This window comes from Crocodylus siamensis, chromosome 2 (assembly GCF_052110815.1).
Source record: "Crocodylus siamensis isolate JL-2025a chromosome 2, ASM5211081v1, whole genome shotgun sequence".
NCBI classification, from domain to species: domain Eukaryota; kingdom Metazoa; phylum Chordata; order Crocodylia; family Crocodylidae; genus Crocodylus; species Crocodylus siamensis.
The window spans coordinates 245,444,912-245,464,352 of record NC_143396.1 but is presented as its reverse complement, the minus strand read 5'-3'; the positions used below and the strand labels follow the sequence as shown (position 1 = coordinate 245,464,352).

Genomic DNA, 19,441 nt, shown 5'->3' with positions numbered 1-19,441 from the left:
CCTTTGGGCAGGGGGCTGGACTCGATGATCTCCCGAGGTCCCTTCCAGCCCTAATGTCTATGAAATCTATGAAACGTGCAATCCCACAATCATGCCTCCTGCCATGCATGTATGGCATGACAGGAGATGCGGTTGTGTGGATTGCACATACATCCCATCACACCTTTACCTGCACTAGCGAGCCTGGTATTGTGGTGCAGTCCTGGAGCTGGAACTGACAATCAGCTAATTGTCAATCTCAGCCTTGAACCAGCTCCAGTGAGTGCACCAGTTCTCCAGGCACCCCCTGTATGTTCCTAAGTTCTCCCCTAGCATATGGCAAGTAGTAATCGTGCAATTGGGATCTTATCTCTGGTTCCAGAATCATGCATCCTGCTATGCACATGTGGCATGGCAGGAGCACAATTTTTGGGATCAAAGAAAAGATCATATTGCACCATTAAATGACTGTGTGCCAGAAGTCTTATTTCTAGAACTTTAAAGATAAGAAATTTAATTCAAAGCATTTTAAAGCAGCCTAGATTTAAGGAAGACCCTAAATCAGAATAAAGATTACTAGAAATGTAAAGAACATTTCGTGAAAATGACAAAGTTCATTTAGGTCTTTGGTCTCCAAACTTTTTGAAGTTTTCAGCTGTTACATGGAGAGCATCTTCTGACATATAGAACACTGTAGGAAATTACTCACCTGGCAGAGGTTGAAGAATATTGGCATACATTTGTCTAAGTATATCTGTGAAAACAATGTTCATTTCCATAGCTATTTTTAAATACTTCTTCCTGTTTTACTGGATGCTCAGAACCAGGGCTACTCACCTTTATCAATAATCCAGTTTATTAATGTTAAAAATTTATAATTCATGTAACAGTAGCATGTAGAAGTCCCAAAAGATCACAACTTCATCGTACTAGTCCTTTTGCATGCAGACTGTCCCAAAGAATTTGAGAGCCAAGTAGATGATGCAGATATAGGTTAGGAATAAAGAAGTATTGGTTAGCCTTGTTTTGCTGCTGATGAAAAGAGGCAGGGTGACTGACTGACTTAACCAAGATGATGCAATACATTTTAGAAACATGAATCAGAGTTTCCTAGTTCCTAGGCCAGTGGCGTGACCATAAAACAAGTTAAATACCATGCAATTATTTTAAATGTTGTAAAAGCAAACAAATAAATTGCATTTAAGAATTTCAAAAGAGCTAGCTGCTGATTTTCTGTGGACTCTAATTTCCAATAAGCCTTAGAGCACTTAGAAAGTTCTAAAGGACTGGAAGGTTATTTCAGTATTTAAATAGAATGACTCAGATAATTATAGACATGACATGGATTCTGGGCAAAATAATGGAATGTCTGATAAAGACTTGATTAATCAAGGATTAAAGAAAGGTAGTGATAGTTCATAAAGGTTTAATAATAAATCTTTCAAACTAACTTGATATCTTTTTTCTTTAGATTATAGATTTAGTTAAAAAGGATAATAGTATGCATTTGACTTGAGTCTCTCTTATTAAGAAAAAATAACAATGGGAGAACTGCATATCAAGTGAATTATTAAAAACTAGTTGATGTGTCACAAAATGTGGTTTTAAACAGGAAATCATCTTTGAGCAGGTGTGTTTCTAGTGCAGTCACAGTTGGGTCCTGGACCTCCTAATTTACCATTTTTTATCAATAACCTGCAATAAAGAAGATATTGCTACTGATAATGTTTTCAAATGATACAAGGTTCTAGAGTGCTAAATTAAAAAGAAGACAAGTTATTGTAACAGTGTGGTTTGGGTTACTTGGTAGGTTGGATGTAAGCAGCTACATCATTGCAGCTGAAGGAAGGTTAACAGACTGATTTGCTCAGTCTTTCTGGACATTGGTAATCTGATAATAAATTTTTCAACCTAACAGAAAAAGATGCAACAAGATCCAAAGACTCTAATTTGAAGTCTGAAAAAATCAGACTAGAAAAGGGGTGTAGTGTTTTAACTGTGAAGATAGCTAATTCACAGGCACAGTTTACCAAGAGTTGTGAATCACTTGAAATCTTTAGAAAATATGCTTCAGTTCATCCAAAACTGCTGCACAGGAATTAATTCAAGGAAGTCTTTTGATCCGTGTTACACACAGAGATCAAACTAGATCATATTAGTTTCTTCTGACAAGAAAATCTATGAAATTTCCTGTCTCTCAATCTTTGAGCAGATTTATATAGTGGCAGTTGAAAGACAAAAAAACCAAAGTGGTGGACACAAACAGTCCTTGAGGATCACAGATTCCACTGATGAAAGCTGTAGTGATGCAACTTCTGCCAATGGACTTCTAGACCTGGTCCAGGCAGACCTCGGAACACTAAGCAAACTTTGGCTTGCTGCGCTTCAGGATTTTGCTCTCTTAACTTTACCTTCTGAATATGCCTCTCAGCTTCCTGTTGAAGGTAAGAAAGCAAATTAAACAGTATTTTCATCCACATTGCTTATAACTTTAAGAACTGTTACTAAATTCTATTTGAGGTACATTGTTTTTACTAAGCACAACCCACCAGGCCTTCTCTAAATATTGTACAATTAGCATATCATAAAAATGTAGTGCCATTATAAAAATAGGCAAGGACTCTGAAATATATTTTATTGAACCAGCTGTATAGCTGGGAGGACTGTTAGCCAAGTTTTTCAGTATCGGGGGCATTTTTATACATGCATGCAGTGCAGCTCCAGGCACCTTGAAAAGTGTCCAGTATTTGCAATTGTATAAGTGGCAAAATACACATCAGCACTGAGAAGATGGCAGTGGCGTGCTTTTGAACTAAAATATCTCAGAGGTGCTTTAGTTCACAAGCTCACTGCCGCCATTTTCTGCATGCTGATGTGCATTTCGCTGCTTGTAGAACTGCGTGCAGTGTAGTGCAGTTCACGTCAGCTCACATGTGGAACAGACTTGATTAGTCACAGCTGCTTCCAAACAGAAGCTCTGTGGCATGTCCCAGGGAAAAAAAGTATGTGTATAAATGCCCCAGGTGTCCTTCTTCAGTTAACCTGAGGAAGAACATCTGATGCCAGAAAGCTCATCAGCTAAAGGTCCTGACTACAGAATTGGTCCAGCAAATGATAAAGTGAGAATCCTTGCCTATCGTACATTTTCTAGACCAACACTCCAACCCAATTACAAAAATACTCTGACAAGATAATTATAGCTGAGAATAGTCATCTCATTCAAAACTGTGTTGACTGTTCTTTTTCTAGGTGGGGCATTTTATGCTGCAGAGACTATTGAAAATGCAAGACCATACTATCAGAACTCCTGGTCTCTAATCCTGTATGCTACAGCATTATGGCTCACCAGCACAGGTTTCATTGTAGTAGATCCAGATGAAGGTCTAACTAATCTCTCCCGACCCGTCACTCCAACTACAATGTGCCAAGATTCTTCCTCCAGGGCTGCAGTGAAATCTCCTGAGGATGTGAATACTGACAGATTTCATCTTATCTTGGGTCCGTGAGTGTGTAATCTGTCTGGACACTCAATGCTAAACAGTTAGTTTCAATGAGACATAAAACTGTGGCCAATGTAATACTGTAGTTGCTTGCTTCTAACTGCAACACTGAATAATGTGTATATTCAAAATGCATGTGGCAAGGAATGTGTCAAGTCCTGGAGACAAAATTACAATCTGCTTTTAGTTGTGCTGGGAAAAATATCCAGTAACAGCTAAACTAAGCATGTGACAGTTCACTGCAAGCCAATAAACCTACAGGTTTGATGTTAGGGACTAATACGATCTGAGGACAACAGTGTAATTCCAGAGTGCACCTACTAACTTGATTATAGCTGCTTCATCTCACACACAGCTGTGAACAAGCTGTGTATGCTAGATGCTCAGCAAGATATTTCGCATTAGTCTCTAAACCTCCCTGATCAGTGATCACAACAATCTTTAGCACTGTTTTTCCTTCCTTCCCTGACCAATCTCTGGCCACAGCACTGTGCCTGTTATCCCTCCTTGGATAAAGGACTGTGGGGGTCACCTGCCTTAGGCCACTGAGACAAATTCTGATTCTTCTCCAAGTCTGCCACCACATAGATACTCTACATTCCCAGTTTATCACTTCTGGAACACATGATAATGATAAGCAACCACACAACCTTTCTAAAGATTTCTAAATGCAGTTATCCCTTATGTCCATAGCATGTAAAATACTTAGAAATAATACACTCCCTTGTGGGCATGTCTGCATGTGCAATTAATATGGCTGAATAAACTCCAGCACAGTTTGTGCCGGAGTATATTGCTCCTGGGCACTGTGTTTGCATGTGCATCCGGGACTACAGCACGTTGAACTGAGGCGAAGGATCCCCAGCTGGCAGGAGTCTGAGGGGTCATCCTGCCAGCCTGTGGCTGCTTCGCCATGGCTCAACGTGCTGCAGAGTGGCTGGTACAGGTATGAGGATGCTTCAGTGTAGGGCTAGCCAGCAGGCAAGCCCTGCACTGAAGCATCTCATGCCCCAGCCAGTCCCGTCAGCATCTACACATGTGTTGCAGCTGATGAAACTCTGCCAAAAGATAGTACTTGTGTCTGGCAGTACTCTTGTCTGGCAGAGTTAATTAGTTTACTCCATCCTAATAACACTACACATGTAGACACTGACATTTTATTGTAGAGCTAAATTAGTCGACTTCACAGTAAACGTCTCATGAAGACACACCCTTAGTTTATTACCTTTAATCTGGTTCCTCACCACTCTGAACAGCATGGTGGGCTTATAGCAAAGTCCTCCGAGGAATTCCTCTTCTTTATCTGACTTTTCCTCTGAATCATGGAGTCTTTCTCCCTAGTACAGTCGAGCTTTTTTGGACCTTGGTTGCCCCCTCAATCAGGCAGAGTCCATCTGTTACAAATCTGAAGTATTTTTTAAATTAAGACGAACTCTCAGTCTTTCTAATCTATACCATAGATACCCTACCAATTGATTCTGTAATGTAAATCAGTACGATAAGAGTTTACATGTTAGTTTCTGGATTATTAGATTCAAGCTGGGGGAGATAGTATATTGGGTCTTTGTGAAAAAAAAAATTTCACATAGTAGATTCAGACTCCAATATTTTTGAAAGGCATTATGAATATTTTTTTTCCTCGAGTCATAGGTGCAGAGTACAGGTACAAAGGCTAATCTTTGGCTGACTTACCCTCTCTTTTCTGCTTAACTAAAATCATAGCTGCTGCTGAAGTCTGAGATCCTTGGGTGGATCTTGAAAAAAACTGAAGAGCTGTTAAATAAGACAATAAGTCCTAAGGGACAGCAAAATTGCCCTCAGAAAGGGTCGCTTGATTAGTGGAATGATCATTAAAAAGGAGAGATGATTGTTAACACCTGTGAAGTGAAGACCAGAACTGCTGCACTGTGGAGCAGGAATCAAAACCACTGTGCTTCTATCTCAGGCAAAACATGATTTTCCCACTTATTTCACACACCGCAAGTTAGGGGAGCTGATTTTTGGGGACAAGGCACATGTTGTATGCAAGAATATGGTATTTATATATACTGAAACATATGGATAGTTTAGTCACTTTAACTTTATTTTAGACACTGAATTTAAAAAGTCCCTGCCCTAAGGGACTTTTTGCAAAAATTAATTCACTAAAGCGTGTGTGTGTGTGTGTGTGTGTGTGTGTGTGTGTGTGTGTGTAAAATAATATGTTGTTTCCAGGTCTGGTCAACAGGACAGTTTATTTGACAAAGTTACTGAATGTTTTTAAAAAATATGTTTTTTGTTTTTTCCCCTCTTCTGCCATTTTCAGGAATTAGTGTAGAATTTCTCTGCTCCCCTCGATCAGATGCAGCAATGGACAACATTACTGCATGCTTACATGCTCTACAGGCATTGCTTGATGTTCCTTGGCCTAGAGCTAAAGTAGGTGGTGATCAGGTAATACATTAATTCAGAATCTGTCAGTGTGTTGTGATAATGCCTGGTAGGTAACTCAATGATCACTCTGCTTTACTTAATGCCCACCAGGATGGTCGCTTTGTAGTTTGAGGTACTGAATGTAAAGGAAGCTCACAGTGTATATGTGTCTGCATAACTGTCAACTAATCTGATAAACCTTCGTTTTATAGTCCTGACTTTTAAAAGTAAAAGTCGAGAAAGTGTTTCATTATATGAAGGCCACATAAGTTTTCCTTTTACAAAACAAAACAAACATGGTTCACTCACTTACCAGTTTGTATACTCCTGTAGATAGCAGATAATATTCACTCTATCAATTTCCTGTTGTATCTCTTTATACCCAGGTGCTATCCTTACTAATGTTTTGCACTTTTAATTCATCAGGATTTGTATACTTATTAATTAGGCAGTTATTTTGACGTCTTGAATAAAAGTTAACACCTTTTTTGAAGTCTAGTTGATCAGGGGGGATCGGCAGGCATTGGGGGAGTCACTGTTCCCCCGAGCACCGCCAGGAGTGACCAGGAATAACGGGCACAAGCTGGCAGAGGGTAGGTTTAGGTTAGATATCAGGAAGCGCTATTTCACGGTCAGAGCGGCTAGGGTCTGGAACCAACTTCCAAGAGAAGTGGTGCAGGCTCCTACCCTGGGGGTGTTTAAGAGGAGGTTAGATGAACATCTTGCTGGGGTTGTTTGACCCCCAGTATTCTTTCCTGCCATGGCGGGGAGTCAGACTAGATGATCTGCTCAGGTCCCTTCCGACCCTAGAAACTATGAAACTATGTTACTTGGATGTTGCTCATTCTTTGGGGGACACTAGTCTGAAAACCGCATTGTAAAATACTGCACCTTCTGTTCCAAGATCAGTGTTCTTCTGAAATGCATCAGTCAGAAGAAATATTTACCCTTTAGATTTACTTTCATGTAGCATCTGATTAGGAGTTGTCCTCCTTCAGAACATTATTTTTAATTAAAGAGATGCATCGAGTTCTGTCCCATACAAAAATAAGCCAGAAACTGTTCACAGAACCGAATTCAGTTTATCCTTTCCCTGCTTATCCCACCTCCAAATTCCCAGCCCCTCCAGGTGCCCCACAGGCCATATCTTTGACACCCCTATTGGGAAGCATAGTCAAATGTAAACTTCATTGCTAACCAAAAAGAAGAAATTTTCGCCTCCTTGTCTGACATCGGACACCTCCAGACAAGAAACCTGCCTAATCTGCACATCATAGAGTAACCCTCTCACACAAGGACTCTAAGGTATCCAGGGGAATAAACTTCCACCTTTTACCTGCCATATGCAAAATGAAGTTTCTTTTCTACCTAGGAGAACTTTTACAATCTTTGAATTTTCCTCAGCCTGAAGAAGATTGTGTATACCCAAAAGCTTGCAAAGAAAAAAAATTTTTTGCTACTATTTAATTGGTCTAATAAAAGATATTGCCTCTGACCCAAGAGCTTTGTTTATCTCTGTTTCTTAGACCAACATGGCTATAACATGTCCCTAAAATTAAAATGTACCCTTTGTTTGTATGACATGACCTCTGTTTTTTCTGACAAAGAATTGCAGTGTAAGACATGCAAAGTATTTCTATAACTCAGAGTATGATTTTTTTTTTAAAGATACCAAGACTGATACAACTGCAAGCAAAAGCAAAGCTTTGGCTGGCGCAATTGAAGTCATCCTACCTTTCGGTTTCCTACTATAACTTAAACCCTAATTTACCTCTTGTATTTGAACCTTGTAGTCTCTCCCACTTTTATTTTTAAGATTTTTTTTATTCTGTTTGCCTACCTTTAAATAAAGGTCCATTATCCACTTAAATAGTAAGTCATGAAACTACATGTTTAAACTACTTGCTTTTTTTCTTTCTAAACCAGGAGTGTCAAACATATCCCACAGGGGTGTGAAACAAATGGCATCTGGTCCTTAGTGCTGCCCACGTGAGGTATAGCATGTGGCCATGGCATTATGCCACTCTGCAGGCAGGATTGGACTTGGGGATGCCATCCCCTTCTCCTTCCCCTCTCCCAGCCTACCTGATCTGGCTGCTCCTCCAGCTGATCTGGGACCCACACTGCATGTGACACGGATCCTTGAGCAGCTGAAACAAGTGTTGTGTATGATGCAGTCCAAGTGTCAGATGCGCTGCATGCTGGACTGTACTATACATGGTGTGTCCGCTCTGGGAAGCGTGTTGCACATGGTGCCTGCTCCAACCAACGGTGGTCACAGGTGCTGCATGCAGCACTGGTTCTAGACTGGCTGAAGTGACCCTGCATGCAGCACCATTCTGGGGCTGCTGGGGCAGGTGCCACATATGGTGCAGTCAGGCCAGCGTGGCCACTGCATGCAGCGTAGCTGCTGCTGTGGCTGAACTAGACCACACACAGCACCTATTCCAGCTGCTCTAGGATCAGTACTGCACACAGCACAAGTCCCAGACCAGCTGGAGCAACTGCTGGATCAAGTATGCTGGAGGTAAGTAGGTGGGGTGGAAGGGGCTCCCTGGGCCTGATCCAGCCTGAGGCCTGGCTCCACACCACTCATGTGTCTTGTGGGGCTTTTTGGGTTTGACTCCCTTGTTCTAAACTAATATTTAAACCTCAGGATGGATATTAATCTATGTTGGGAGAAAACAGATGTAGATAAGGATCTGTCTTTCCTATAAGATTTTAGAGACCATTGGGGGAATAAATTCTCCTCAAAATATACTCCAAAATTTAGAAGCCTAGATTATTATTTAGGTGTCCTGCATGATATTGTCTTTTTTTTCTTTAATTTGCCTTCTGTCTTTAAGCCCTTAGGATCCTATTTGATCATGGTTTTTAAGCTTTCTTTCTGAAACTTCAAGAACTAGAAAATGACCTTTTATAATGAAAGCTGAGATCATTGTGTAATCATAGGCTTTTAGGAAAAACACCGAAGAATGAGGCACTTTTGATAAAATCACAGGAGCTGGCAGTTCTCATGATGAAAGCAGCACTGTTGGTTTTGCAAGAAGGAATTATTTGGGTAATGGTGCCTTTTTCTACAATTTCAATACCAAACTATGAGCCTTAAAATACCGAACATTTCTCTTACTACAGGAGCTGGGTGTAGAGCTGTTGAATGTTTTGCATCGACTGATATTAACCAGAGAATTGCCTGACATTCAGCTTGCTGCTCTTGAAGTGGTCCAACAGATTCTTTTTGCATCTCAGGAACATGTGCGGGAAAAACGCAGAAGTGCAGAAGGTATAATCTTATACTAGTAATTATGTACACTTCTAAGGTTAAAGCAGTAAGCTGTTGTCTTGGAGAACTGGAATTTAGCCTTGCCTTTGCTATAGGTTTCTAAGCAAACTTTTCCACTTTCTCATTAAGTGTATGTTCATTTTCTGGTTGCCTGACTAAAGATCATTGAAGTATGATTTGCAGGTACACTTGAGTTGGTGCTGCATCTGAAGTCAGGAGGAGTGTTTAAGTACTACATAATACTAAATACTCTGAAAAATCACGGCCTTAGCCTCCCACATTTATCTATCATGTAATTAAATACCATATGGTAGTGTTATGTACACAAGAGGGCCAAGTTCAAGTTGGAGAGTTAAGTGCAGCACTGGCATTTTCACAATTCTTGAGTGCTTGACTTAGCAACATTGGTGTTCTTCTATTGTTGTGTTTTTTTATGTACCTTCCTAGGTTTTTATAAAGAAACATGATGGAATGTCTAATTTTTCAGTTAATATGATATGCAGAATTCACATTATTCAGGAACAGGGTTGAAATCTTCTGGATCCATTTCACAGACATCTGCTACTTGAGCTAAATCAGTGATTATCAGCTACAATGCTATGGCACCCTTGGATGCCTTGACTTCCTTTGAAAAGGTTTCACTCAAACCCAGAAATTTCAAAGAGGAATCCATATTGATAAAAATGTTCTAACATATGATCGATCTGAATTCGTTGCAACAGAAGAATTGCCCTATTGATTTTTCTGTAGTAAAAAACAAACAAAAAAACCTAAACGCTGACATTATCCAAGGGGTGCTTGAATCTTTTGAGGGTTACCTCAAGTCTAAAAAGCTTGAGAACCACTGAAGTAACTGATAGTAGTTGTAGGTTGTCATCCTCTGGAACAATACAAGAGGAGAATGAGACATATTTTGGTAGTTGTTTGCACAACCATCTGCTGACAGCAAGGTATGGTGAAACTCAGAAATCACAAGTTCTGTCCCCAGCTCTGGAAGCGCAGTGTACTTTCATGGTCACAGAGTCTTTTCCCTTTTTCCTTCTTCCCTTAAGACTAACCTCTTCTGCTCAGGTTCTCCCTGTCCCAATCCTGTCTTTTCTCCATTCTAGGCTTCTTGTGCCAGTCCCAGTCTCCTTGCCCAGCCAATTACCCTTTCCTGGCAGTTTCTCTCTTCTCTCTCCTGATCTACTTCCTCACATTCCATATCAAATCTCTAACTGAATCTCTTCATGCATACTTGTCCCGATATCCTTGCCACCCACTCCTAGTTCCCCCCACTCCCCAGTTTTTTATCCAGTTTTTGTTTTACCCCCAACTTTGAATTTGGCTCTTCATGCCCCAGTCATCCAGTCACAGCTGCCTTGCTCAGGCTGTTTGCTCAGCTGGTCCCATTATCTTCCTTCTCCCAACTTCTAATCACACTTTGTATCCACCTCTACCCTGCATCTTAATTTTTCAGACTTCTTGTGCCAATCTACTCTTTTCCTTCCTCTTCAGCCAGGCACTTATCCTATCTGCGCTAGACTTCTTCACATTGCCAGGGTTTCAGCAGAATGACAGGATCACAGGACAGAGAGACTCCCCTTCCATAGTTAAAATGCTTTCCCCTTAAAAATATCAGCTGGAGCAGACTCCCAACATGGAAAATTTCATGGGTTGAAAATTTGGCAGTTAACTCTAACTTGTATGTTTATAAGGAAGGTAGCTAGTCCATCTGCTTTTAAGTTTGCCTGATAATTAACTTTACTAGCTGCCTTGCTTATAGACACACACACGTGCCACCATACAAAAGCGTATTTCAAAGTGTGCCTGCCCAGTGATTATCATTCTTAAGAATGTATTTCAAAGTACAGCTGTCATCCAACAGGTGAATGTTATGCTGCATTAAAATTCAAAATTGCAAATGTTCAGCTGTTGATATGACAAAGCTTCAAGAATTAAACTTTTATCAACAAAGCACATAAATTAATAGCTGTTGTATTTCTTCATTTTACTTGTAGTTGATGATGGTGCAGCAGAAAAGGAGACATTGCCAGAATTTGGGGAAGGAAAAGATACGGGAGGCCTGGTGCCTGGAAAGTCACTGGTCTTTGCAACGCTGGAGTTGTGTGTTTGCATTCTCGTGAGACAGCTCCCCCAGCTCAACCCTAAATTAACTGGTAGCTTCACAGTTAAAGATGGAAAGCCTCAGTTATTGTCAGAGAATGGAAGCAAATTGGTATCGGCAGCATTAGTTATCCTCTCTGATGTTCCTGCTGTCTGCTCTCCTGAAGGTATGATGTGGTTCCAACGTGCAATTTCATTACAAGGGGAGGGTAAATGAAAAAATAATGGTGATAGAAGAGCCTATTTGCTGCTATATCATTTTCTTGGCTGAATATGTGCTGCAGCAAGTTTTTGATGATTTTCCCATGACAATTTCTATTCTAATTATTTGTGTTGAAAGGTTAAAAAACAAGCTGATGGGCACCAGGGCAACTGAGAGTTTAAAGTCATCTGACTGAGAGAGCCTTTTCTCTTCCACATAAGGAGTTGAATTTAAATAACTTATTTTGTTTTCATCTTTTTTTTAAGCTGTTTGTTTCCTTTGTAGATGTTCAGTTTAAAATGCAGCTCTAATAATGTGCTGCAAAATGAAATATACTCTCTCTTTCCTTTCAACAATAGCTGCCTTTTAAACTACAGGAACCCAAAATACAAAGCAGCAGTTGTTGTTTTTCTCAGATAATTGAAACTTCTCCCCATACTACATGCTAAAGTCTTTAAAACAGGAGCCGTGTCAAAGATATGGCCCATGGGCCAGATCCAGTCTGCAGAACCAGGTCATCTGCCTGCAGGGCTCCCCACAGGGCCAGAAATTTGGTGGTGGGTTGAGCAGTGGTATCATTAGTTGCCATGGCTTTGGGCAGGTAATGGTATAGCCTATTGTCCCATCCCCAAGTTTCAGGCCCTGGGGAGAGCTTCCTGGCTCAGTTCAAGTTGTGGAGCCATGTCATGTTGTCCCTGGGGTCAGAAATTTGGTAGCAGGAGGAGCAGCAGATGCTGTGGCAATTAATGCTGCTGCCACCAAATTTCCAGCCCCACACTCCAGATCCAGCCCACAGATCTATCTTGTGCTCAAGAACTGGCCTGCAGGGCTACAAATCTGAGATCCCTCCTTTAGAAAATAGTTGTTTAAAATGGGTTGATATTTTGTCTTGTTAGCTTTTACTTCACACTCTAAACTGCTTTGTGTCTCATACCGTGCTGCATTATGTCTCATTTAGATCCTAATAGACTTAAATTATTTACTTTGTTCATGTAACCTGAGATACACATGTGGACATTCCTGGTTCTATTAAAAACTAATATATTTGGTCTATTCCCTCCTTGCCATTCATAGCCCTGAAAATTGCCCCTTTTCTTATTTGTTTTTCAACACTGAAGATTCGTGGCATAAGCAGCAGCTTACCATACCTAGAAGACAGACTACTTTGGAAAACAGTTTATCGTCCTCTATCTTTGATCATAAAGATTACTGTTGAGTGGAAATATGATTTGGGGGTTTTGGGGGTTTTTTTTGCCGTCTTCCACCCTATGTTCATCAGTTTGGCATGAAAGTATCTTGGACGTTGATCCATTCTGCTTGTGAGGAAAGTCAAATTAAATGTTTGTTTTCTTCCTGGTTTAAGTCTGTTCCTTGCAGTAATTCAGATTATTTTGCAAGCAGAAACTGGCCAGATCCAGCCCACAGAACTGTCATCTGGCCTGGGAGGCTTCTTACAAGACTGGAAATTTGGGAGCAGGATGAGCAGTAGCAGTGTTGATTGCAAAAACAGACCAAGTAAAGAGGCCAGAACATAGAAATGAACTAAGGTCTCTTATGTGTATACACCTAATAAAATGAGCAGATTTGCTGATGTTCATTAACAACACCGCTCCCTAAATTCACACAGTTAAACTTCAAAGGTTTTCTTTTTCAATATCAGTTTGATAAGGAATTTAAATGGTGTTTAAATGCATCACTGCTCAGGAAATCACTTAAGATATTTAAGAATTTTGCTTAATAGCAGTGAACTAAAGAAGCGGTTGGTAATGTTTTCTGGTGGCAGGCCAGAGCAACCTAGCTCAGGTCCAAGGCAGGCCAATAGTTGGACCCGGTGACTGCCTCAGTCTCTTCACTTCTCCAGCTGGGCAGCAGGAAGCTTGATCCAACACCGCTGAGTATTCTCCACCTCTCCTCCCCTACCTGCACACGTGCACTGAATGCTGCCAGAGCCCCCTGGCTGCATGAGTTGGATCTGGTGGCCCACCAAGCCAGTTGCCTACCACTCGATGAAAGCATATTTAAGGATGTAGTTTGTGCTTTGCTGAAGCAGGGTCTAAATTAATAGAATGTATTCACATACCCTGATCCATTGACTGTAGCGGACCAACGCCTGTGCAGAATCCCACATTACAGAGCCTAATCCAAAGATTTAGGAACATAATGTGAGGACTTGCCATAGTGCATCAGACCTACGGTCTATGTAATCCAGTATCCTTTTGTTAATAGACCATCCACCAGATGATTTAGAGAAATAAAAAACCGCACCATAGGCAAGTAGGTCATAATCTGATTTCCCCCTTCCAACATTCTCATTACCTTTTGTAGTCCTAGATATTGTTACCCAGTATCAGTTTCAGATCCTTATTTTAATCTCAGTATATTCTTCAATGACTTCCTGTAGCAATGAGTTACTGGTCTAATTACATGTTGTGTGGGAAAAGTATTTCCTTTATCACTTTTGACTTTACCATCTGTTGATTTAATTGATTATCCCCTTGTTCATATGTTCTGAAATAGGAAGGCTGCAAATATACCTTCCCTGCACCATTCATTATGTTATATATTTTGTCCAGTCTTGTCCTTTGCCACCTTTCTAAAAAAATACCCCAGTCTTTTCATTATCAATTGAATTACTTCATGACATAAAAGAGAATTGAGCATTTCTTTAAATAACCATTCTAATTCTAACTCTGATATTAAACATTGTTAGATTTTTTTCCCCTGAAATGAAGTACTTTCAATAGATAGAATACTTTGAGTGTGCCTACCACTGTTTCCATAGCGTGGGCACCTGGTGTCTCCTGATACTAGCGGGGTACCAGCAGCCGATTGCTGACTGGAGGTTGGGGGAGGGAAAACAGAAGTGCCAGCGGCAAATGGGAAGTGCCACCAGTGCTTCTCTCAGTGCCCCCAACTCCCTGGCTGGTGAGACCAATCTCAGGGGTGGCATGTGCCCTGCTACACGCCACCTATGCTCCATAGCAATACGCTATGGCAACGTAGCGTTTGCGGACACGAACTGCAGCATTATAAAGCTTTGCTACGGTGACAGTGGCTAAAAATAACTATGCACCGCTGGCATGGCACAGTACAGTCTGTTACTGCACCATCATTTAGTACTTAGTTTTGGAAGTACTAAATCACAGTGCAGTAACAATGGCACCTTAGGAACATGTGTAGATGCACCCTTTGAGAACTGAAAATTACCTGGTTTTAAAATAACAGTAATAAAATCCAAGGAAAGTATTTCCTGTTGTTTAATGTCTTGATGCTGGATGTCTTTAACTTTTTAGCCAGTGACACTTTAGTTTTGTTTTTATTTTGTCTCGTAGGAAGTGTTTCAGTTCTCCCTACTATCCTGTATCTAATTATTGGAGTCCTCAGAGAAACTGCTGTGAAACTGCCTGATGGCCAGTTACCTTTGACAGTTACTGCATCTTTGCAAGCTCTTAAGGGGCTTTTGTCTTCTCCTATGGCTCAAGCAGAGAAGAGCAAAACTGCTTGGACTGATCTTCTCCGTAGTGCTTTAGTCACGGTGCTTGACTCCTGGGATCCAGGTAACCAAAACGTAGAGGTGGAGAGTAAAACGGATTGTCACGGGGCGGGGCACAGGGGCGGCCGTGATCCCTCTAGCGCACCCCTACCATGCCAAGTAGGCGATCCAGCACCCTCTTATCTCGCCCGCCACGTCTTTGATGATATCTGGTTCTATATGGGAGGCTGCCTTTGATCCCCTAGTACATGGTGTTATGCTGGAACTATTCCCCGTTCCATATGGGGTGACTTGGTGCACCCCAGCCTTAAGGGCTATGTGTGCCTCCAACCTCCACTTTAGCATGCCCCAAGCCTCGCAACTGTACCAGATGTTCTTGTGTCATACGCTTGCCCCCACCTGGGGTCTCTCGATAGGCACGCTTCCTCTCTCTGGGGTTTCTCCATACGTGCGCCCAATATACTCGCCTCTCCCAGGCTTCTGTCCACCCTCTTGCCCTTTCCAGGCCTCTAGTCGTGCACTCGACTCTGTCGAGCTCCTATCGGTCAGGCCCCTATCCACACGTCCACCCTCTCCAGGCTTACTCTCGCGTGCCTGCCCCTCTCCGGGACTTCTACCACGCGCTAGCCCTTCTCTGGAACTTAGTGTCAGTAGGGTGCTAGTTGCTCACCCTGGAGCCTCTTATTTTAACCTGACTGCCGGGCTTGTTCTCACATGCCAGCCTCTTTCCCGGACTCTTACCGCACGCTTGCCCAGGCTTCCTGTTCCCACGTGCCTGCCCTCCCTGGGGCCTATGCCACACTGCCCGCGCTCCTCGCCCTCCCTGGGGCCTATGCCGCGCTGCCCGCGCTCCTCGCCCGCACTCGGGGCTTCCCGTGGTTGGGGCTCAGGCGGCCTTAGCCTTACCTGGCCCCCAGACCCGCCTTCTCGGGCCTATCTCGCGTGCTTCCCGCGCTTGGGGCTCAGGTGGCCCGTAGCCGTGCCTGGCCCCTGACCCTTCTCCTGGGTTGTACGCCCTACTGGGCAAAATACCGCCCTCACAGGCTGGGGTCTCAACACCCCACACACCGTGCCTCCCCAGCGCTCACCCGCTGTGCCAGCTATGGCGCCAATCGCTGTGCCGCCCTGGCACCGCTTGCTGTGCCCTTACTGGGCACCAGGAACTCCCGGATTATTGGGGAGCTCCCGTGAGGCCTCCTCACACCCCTACAGCCTCACCCAGTCCTCCGGTTTTTGCACAAACAGCCCTACCGCAAAGCAAACTACTAGCCAACCAGCTCTAACTCAAAATAGGCCTACTGGCTATAACATAAGGGTCCAGGCCCAAACTGGCCCTCTTGCAAAGGCATCTCCGCCAGGATTTTCTCTGCCCTCACCATGCTGCGGCCCCTTAGGTGCTCAGGCTGCACCGCTCATCTCTGCTCTGCTGGGCTCTTCTGCAGAGCTCCTGCTCCTGCAGCTGCCAGAAAGAAACTGGCTCTGGCTTCAGCCTGGTTGCTTATAAAGGCCAGGCCCTGCCCCCTTCTAGCCAGCTAACTGACATTAGTTGCCCCGGCCACCCTCACCTGTGCTGCCCTGTTGATTGGCAGCCATCCCTATTACTATTATTGGTAGCGAGCACCCTAGTGCTCTGCTACACACCTTCCCCCTTAAGTTCTTAACCTTCATCAGGAGTGCCCTGCGACATGGATATTTTGTTGAGATTAGATCTGAACGACTTTAGAAGATTCTTCAGGAAGTTGTGGCAGAATGGGAATAATTTAAGATCTCAACATCCAGCTAACGTAGGTCGTTCCTGCACATCCCAAGTTTGGTGCGAGAGGGTCGTGTCTTTGTTTTGTGCACCAATGCTGTTGCTAAGAATTAAAGCAGCGCCCTAACCTTAAGCAGCCCTTCCTTTGAGTGAATACCCACTGGTGGTAAATGGTCTTCTGATTCAGAGAAAAACTTCTGAGATGAATGAGCCTCAGAGCAACTCTACAAATTGACCGGCCTATCAACTTTTCACAGATTTAAACACTACTATTTTTCACCTTTTTCTATCTATATCAGTTATTTATATAGTTTTTTTGCCATATTTAATCAGAGCACAGTTTATATTTAAAGGCTTGTTTAAGTGTCTATTCCTGCAGTGAAGCCATAATGCAGAGTCAGATACTATGATCCGGTAAACATAGGACTGGGATTTCACTGCAAGATCAAGCATAAGAGGAGGCTGGCTTGCCTGGTAGCTCTGAAAAAGCTTGTCTGAAATAATGACTCTGAAATAATGTCTGAAATAATAATAAGCGTGAAAAAAAAAAGACTGACCAAGGAAAAATCTATTTTGTATGTTTTTCTTTCAAGTCTATCCCTATACTGTGCTCCCCTTTTAAGATTTTACAGTTCACAGCTGCCTGGAAAACAAAGCAACAAAGAATGTTTGAACTATTTCTTCTGTTGTTTTGTAATACAACCCAGGGGAAGTATAAAACACAACTGTCTGTGTAAGTAGGAGGCTTTAATCACAGAATCATAAGACCCATTAGATCACCGGGTCAAATACCTTACCTAGGCAGAATTTTTCCTTAGCTGACTTGCATGTTTTGCCCATGTTACTTCTAAATGTTCAAAGGCATGGAGCTTTCACTTCCTATGGCAGACCATAGATTCACAGATGTTGGGGTCGGAAGGGACCTGAACAGATCATCGAGTCCGACTCCCTGCATAGGCAGGAAAGAGTGCTGGGTTCAAATGACCCCAGCCAGATGCCTATCTAACCCCCTTCTTGAAGACCCCCAGGGTAGGGGAGAGCACTGCCTCCCTTGAGAGCCCATTCCAGATTTTGGCCACTCTAACTGTGAAGAAGTTCCTCCTAATGTCCAGCCTAAATCTTCTCTCTGCTAGCTTATGGCCATTATTTCTTGTAACCCCCAGGGGCGCCTTGGTGAGAAGAGCCTCACCTATTCCCTTCTGCGCCCCCCCATGATATATTTATAGGCAGCCCCTAGGTTGCCTCTCAGCCTTCTCTTGCGGAAGCTGAAGAGGTCCAGGTGCCCTACTCTCTCCTCATAGGGCTTGGCCTGCAAGCCCTTAACCATACAAGTGGCCCTTCTCTGGACCCTCTCCAAGTTATCCACATCCCGCTTAAAGTGTGGCGCCCAAAACTGTACACAGTATTCCAACCAGGGATCTGACCAGTGCCCAATAGAGGGGAAGTATCAACTCCTTGGTTCTGTTTGTCATGCATCTGCTGATGCATGATAAAGTGCAGTTAGCTTTTCTGATAATTTCGTTACACTGACGACTCACGTTCATCTTGGAGTCCACTAATATATATATATTGTGCCTTAGGTCATATGTGGTTCATGGGGCTCCTTGGACTGGATACAGCCTAGGGCATGTGGCAGCAGCAACTGCAACAGCCCTAGCTCTGGCACGGGGCTCCAGCTCCATGCCCCATACCAGAGACAGGGCTACTGCCACTGCCGCCACATGCCCTGTACCTAGCATTACTGTATTTCCAGTTCCAAAAAAGAGGACACCTGTTGCATGGGGGGGGAGACTGGGAGGGGAGTAATATGGTTGTGGGGGGCAGTGATATGCTGGTGCCCTGCCCCTGCCCATTCTGGTACCCCTCATCCCCAAGCCACAGCCTCCCCCACCAGCCCTGCCAATGCCCCAAACTCCCAACCTGTAGGCGCTGCCCTCCCCACCCGCAGCCCTCCAGACTCTCTCTGCTGCCAGCCAAGCCATGCAGTTCCTGCTGCCCCCAAAGGGCCTCCCTGCTCCCTTCCCCCACTGGAGGGGCAGGCACCTTGGTCCTGGCCCTCCAAACCCCTCCCCCCCTCCCAAGTTACTTGCCTGCAGCTGTGGGGCTGCTTCCATCCCCCTGCCAGGTACATGCCGGCCCCATGTGTGTGCACCCTGCCTCCAGTCACTCACTCCCCCCAGCCCCAGGCAGCTCCTTGCTAAGGCAGGCTGGGAAGTGCCAGGAAAAACTTTGGAGCTGAGCTAACCAAAATCCCAGATGTTTGATCATATTTTTTAAAACTGCTCCGACAGAAATGGGAGGATCCAAAAGAGAACATGTCTGGGGAAAACCTGGATGTATGGTAACCCTACCCATACCACAGCAACAGTGTTTGCTCCTGCACAGGGCATATGACAGCAGCTCTAGCTCAAGTAGGGGGTATGCAGTGATAGTTTCAGTATGGGGTGGCAAATGGGCTGATGGTCAAGGAAGTAGCGCTGCACAAGTGGCAACGGGCAAAGCAAATCAGGGCTGTATCAGCTGTCACTTGTCCTCCAGCCGCTGATGGCTGTGTCCACTGAGGCCCAGGGGTCCCAGATCCTGTGACAGGCCACTATTCCTTCAAACCAAACCCCTCAAATTCTGATTGCCTGCTGGTTGTTTAGCAGGCTAGATAGAGCAGGTCTGCAGGCCAGGTCTGGCCCTAGGGCTATATGCTTGATACCTTTGTCCT

General features: G+C 43.5%; 1 protein-coding gene across 4 annotated transcripts in view; it reads left to right on the top strand.

The window, feature by feature from the left end:
- Positions 1 to 19,441, top strand: part of HEATR5A (HEAT repeat containing 5A) — a 132,538-nt gene that overhangs the window by 106,658 nt on the left and 6,439 nt on the right. For all 4 annotated transcript variants that reach the window (XM_090033561.1, XM_090033559.1, XM_090033560.1 and 1 more), the window contains 6 exons: positions 2,192 to 2,423; positions 3,229 to 3,477; positions 5,785 to 5,912; positions 9,027 to 9,174; positions 11,175 to 11,447; positions 14,815 to 15,039. In XM_090033561.1, coding sequence (XP_089889687.1) covers positions 2,192 to 2,423; positions 3,229 to 3,477; positions 5,785 to 5,912; positions 9,027 to 9,174; positions 11,175 to 11,447; positions 14,815 to 15,039 — 1,255 coding nt within the window. The remainder of the gene's footprint in view (positions 1 to 2,191; positions 2,424 to 3,228; positions 3,478 to 5,784; positions 5,913 to 9,026; positions 9,175 to 11,174; positions 11,448 to 14,814; positions 15,040 to 19,441) is intronic.